This window comes from Echinococcus granulosus, assembly GCF_000524195.1.
Source record: "Echinococcus granulosus chromosome Unknown EG_S00258, whole genome shotgun sequence".
Classification (NCBI taxonomy): domain Eukaryota; kingdom Metazoa; phylum Platyhelminthes; class Cestoda; order Cyclophyllidea; family Taeniidae; genus Echinococcus; species Echinococcus granulosus.
Genome location: NW_020170638.1, coordinates 21,294 through 26,078, shown reverse-complemented (window position 1 = coordinate 26,078; position 4,785 = coordinate 21,294). Strand labels below are relative to the sequence as shown.

At 40.3% G+C, this 4,785-nt stretch overlaps 1 protein-coding gene across 1 annotated transcript; it reads right to left on the bottom strand. All coding sequences in view use genetic code 11, as the record gives it.

The window, feature by feature from the left end:
* Nucleotides 1-1,716: 1,716 nt before the first annotated feature.
* Nucleotides 1,717-2,148, bottom strand: EGR_10718 (hypothetical protein; the record flags this gene model as incomplete). Its single annotated transcript, XM_024499967.1, has 2 exons — nt 1,717-1,821; nt 2,110-2,148. The coding sequence occupies 2 exons, from the start codon at nt 2,146-2,148 to the stop codon at nt 1,717-1,719; spliced, it is 144 nt and encodes a 47-aa protein (XP_024345615.1).
* Between the last annotated feature and the right edge of the window lie 2,637 nt (nt 2,149-4,785).

The window sequence follows — 4,785 nt, the reverse complement described above, 5'->3', positions numbered from 1 at the left end:
GGTATCGCGCCAATCTGCATATGATTAAAACGTGATACGAGTAATCTTGTTAATGTTTTAAAAGTCAATTATTTAAAGAAACTTTATTACGGGGCTGTCAACTTCGAATTCCAAACTATATACGGAGGATAACAGAAGTGCAATGGCACTGATTTCAGTTCATGCTCAGATCATCCTGATACGCTAATGTGATGTGCAAGAAACATGAATCTCGTTACGACACAAAAATTAACTGCCACTGAGGAGAAGGAAGTGTAATCTGGACTTTCATGATCCTAATCACCTTAATCACCTTATCAGCATGTCCTCCTACTCTTGCCAAGGGAGTGTAGGCCAAACCGAATCTTACTGTACAGAGAAATGTCTATCACCTGGCGTAGTATGCCAAGAATAGAGAAGTCCAAGGTAGCTACAATGTTGACAGTAAAACCTAGAGTAACAATCTGCATTCCGGTCCTGCAAATGAACACCGATTTTGAAAGGAACGCTAAAGCCATCAACCGATATTTTGGAAAGTTAATCTAAAGGAACCATAAGATGCAAAACATTTTCCTAAATAGAACGGGAACACTGCTGTTTAGAGATGAAAAAAACTTTAAGCCTTTGATAACTACTTAAAAGACTTTGACTGAAATTGGAGGCATTGTGCTGCAATGATGAGTTCAAGCATTAGAAGGATAAAAGCGTTGGCTGAAAATCACAAATGAAAGACTGAAACACTGGCTCTTCGAAAAAAAATCCAAGGCTCAACTTATTATTCGAAGTGTAGTGTTTCATATACCTTTTACTAATGCTTCAGCAAATAACTTGTGCTTCGAAATTGGTCATGCTCAGCAATGTATAAACTCTGATCTCCAACATTCCCGCTGCCGACCTTATTTCTTCCTCCGTCCCGGCGATGCTGCACACATAATCCCCTAACATGATTGCGGTGTAGTAAGTCGACATACTCTGGGTGCGATCAAAGGTAATTTCCACATAGTTGTGTCCACACAACTACTGTTCTCGTACTACGATTGGCCTGATTACATAAGGGCATTCATCATGCCTTATCGTATGTACGGGGTACACTGATAGGGGCTATGCTAGTTCAGATTACACTTCCTTCACCCAGGACGCAGATAACGTGCGTTTTGACAAGAAATTCCTGTTCCCTAACGCCTCTCGTCTGAGAGAAAGATGTAATCCATTAGCTGAGAATTATATCCACATCCTTTCGGACATTGTCTACGACGCTCAACTTTGGGTGGTCTTTATGTAAACCACTTGTGTTGGCTTTCCTTCTTTCCTCAGTGTCTTAATTTTTCTTCGCATATTTTTGGACGTGTTAGTAAAGAGGGTGATTGGATAAGTGAAAAGCTGTGTATTGCATACAATGTAGTTTTGTAGTGAGATGACTTTTATTACTCCCAATGGTGAGATTTGCGCTATACTTTTGATGGAAAGATGAGCTCTTACAGGTGCATTCGGTTCCCTTTATGGTAGTCCTTACTATGAACATGCTTGTCATAATATTGCTTATGCCCAATACACATAGGAGTCCCAAGTGTTTTGGTGCAATCTAGAAAGCTGCTCGTCCTAACTTCTAGTCGCATTTCTATTTTCGTGTTTGTCAAGAGAATGAACTTTGGCACTTATTTTACCACTTGTGAATATCTTGAATGGTTGTTGCAATGAGGCATGGATTGTGCACACTTTAAATGCGACCCTACATCATTACGTCGGTGTCGAGCTCTGCTGCAACATCGCAGCAGTCATAACCGTGATCATTTTAGTCGTCACGTGCAACGTCTCATTCTGCATGCAAGTTTGACCCGCAAACTATAGCAGGAAGGATATTTCACAAGTGATGAGCCTTTCCTTGAACACAGTGGGCACAACACAACGCAATCATTCCAAAACATTTAGGATTTTGAGTGTGCGGTGCACGCTGGGCACAGCAACAGCTCTTTGCTTTCGATCGGAGAAAAAAATATTGGGTGTATCCTGATTCAAAGGAGCCTTTGGACAAGGAAGACCAGAGTTTTCTCGATCTCATCATTTTACACGAAGAAATCCATATGCATCGTATCACTCTGGTGTCAAGGCGAGAAAGACCATCACCATCACCTCTGACGAAGCAAAGTACGGCATCTTTGGATTCGTCATCCCTACGGACAAATTTTTCTGCGTTGAAGCTATCTTTGCATTGGTTAAACACCGAGATTGGCATTTAAATGTTGATGCACTAAGTACCAAAAGAGAAACGTTATTTTGCTTCTTAAAAATTGTTATATTATAACCTCACAAGTCCTGATTTACAATGAAGTTGCGCATTGTTAAATGTGATTTCCATTTTGTTAAGCTTCTTTCTCAATCAGGCTAATGAACTTCTCATGCTAAGTAACCATGCTTTGTGCAAATATTCTCACGGTAAATGATATGAAGTTGGGATGATACGGTTCACTACACATACCAGTAGTGAACAGGTTTCATGCTGATTGTTCCACATTTTCAATTATTAGAAAGGAATTTATATTAAACCGATACTTTCGCGAACAACAACTTGTCCACAGTATTTATTTTCCGATGTAATTCACTACTGTTAATGGTGCATCCATTTCCTTTTCTGACCGCCTCTAAAGGCGGATGTTTCTTGCTTTCTCTATCTTTCTACTTAAATCTGGATTCACATTTCGAGTGTCGTATGTGCTGTGAGGTAAATGCACTCATGTAATTTGCTCAATTTACTGTACTTTGATCTTAGTGCGTCGGCCAAAAGTTACCATCACAAAATGTGGAAGAGTTTGCTCCTTGGGTGGAAATATGAAGTTATGATTAAGAGAAGAATTAAACCTCCAGCTATTGTGAGAAGTAAAATGTGCTTCGGCAGATGCAATACGCCTACCAAGCGTGAAATTAAATAATAAGAAGGACTAGTTAGTCTCACGTAAGAAAGTGAGTGTCCTTTCGAAGAGCATTGACAGGATGGACTTTCTGGTACACAATTATTTAACCATTTTCATAACAAATTAGATGATAATGTTAGCTGTCGGTATCAATCGCTGTGTTTCTTTGTGCAATTTAAGTTCATTTTTTGAGACTTCTGAAAATCGCTTGCAAGATTCAGTCTACCAAATAAAATGGTAGGTCAGAATTTGTTTCAAAACTTTGATATCTATCCACTCCAGGTATTTGTTAATTTTACTACTGTAAGTCTGCTATCAATCGAAGAATCCCGCACAAAATGATATGACTATATATCGTGGGGCTCATAAATGAACTAGTTGACGATGTCAGGTGAAATCACGTGTTCGCAATATCACTTCGTGGAGTTGTTAATGTCATATTAAGAGTGCACTATAGTGTTTTTATTAGTAAACGAGTCAACTCAAGATACATGACGCGGATTTTTCAATCGTTTTTCCATGAAGCCAGGATTTCAAGTTTGTATTGAAGTAATGAAGAAATGCCAGGCAAGTTCGGATTAAAAGGCTTCAAAATTATAAACTTATGCTGCGTGAACAGATGTAAAGCAACATTGGATTAGTTCCGTCTTTCGTTGCCCACATAGGCAGTTAAATGTTGTGTAACGCATTACTCAACGCTGAGAAAAATAGAATGACCATTGAAAATGCAGCTGTTTGGATTAATGCTGTCAGTGATCGAATATGCCTATTTCTTACATCCCATCGAGTTTGGTTGATCAATCACTTGATGGGGAATGGAGTTGACAATTAAGTTGCCACTTGGAGAGGTCAATGCAGATCAGTTGGGTAGCCTGCAACTATGGGGCAGCAGTGGTCTTTAATCCAACTGTGTACTCATCTAAACTGCAACAAGTATACCACGTCCTCTCTCAAATGAAATAGCAGTACGTCGAATAAATGTATCACGTAATAATTTCGTCTGTACTCTAATTGCATGATGATGTGCCACGTGTTATTTCCACCAAAAAGCAATTGTGGAATTCACATGGCTAGAACAGGTGCCGAATAATGTCTCATCATTGTCTGGCTTTCTTACTTCAGCATCCGCGGGCGTCCTGAACAGGATTTGATATTTAGCTTTAAGCCATCTGCGCACTGCCAATATCACAAGTTCATGGACGAGTGGTGCGTTTAAGCGGACAAGGCGGACCCCTTAATTTAGGTGTGATCGTCCTAACTTAGAAAACAAATATGGAGGCACTTCCATTTCCTAAAACCAAGGCTCCCAAGTACAAGGTGAAAAGGAGTAGGAGCATTGGGAGACTCCCGCTGATATCATTTCCTGTGCTTTTATCATTTTGAGTATTTAATTGCAAGCCAATACCCTCAATATTTAGACAGGTAATGAGCGATATGTCCTTGCAGTATGCGCAATCCTTTGGGATCATTTGCGATTTCGACGCAGGAGCTATGTACCTCAAAGCAATGCAGAAGCGTTCGATGCTGAACTGAGCTGACTAGCGGTCTTTACAAAAGCGATCACGATTTTGTGAGTAACTTCATCAAGTGGCGAAGTTTGCGTTGATCACTCCTCCCCAGACTCGAAATCCCAACAAGGCTGTATAAATTGAATCATTCAGGCAGGCTTGAAAGCCTTTGAAATCCGAAGCTTATCTTGTGTCCATCGCAAGCAGTGCCGAGTTGGGCTCCCTTCTAAAGATTTATTTGATCTACAGCACTCTGCTCGGCAGACCGCGTTCTATCGTACACGCTGGTCATTTTTGCACTGCTAGATTTTGATGACCTAATATGCCCTGCGAACCGAAGTGCATCATGGCTCGCGTTGGTGATTGAAGGTGAGATCAGTGATTTTTTA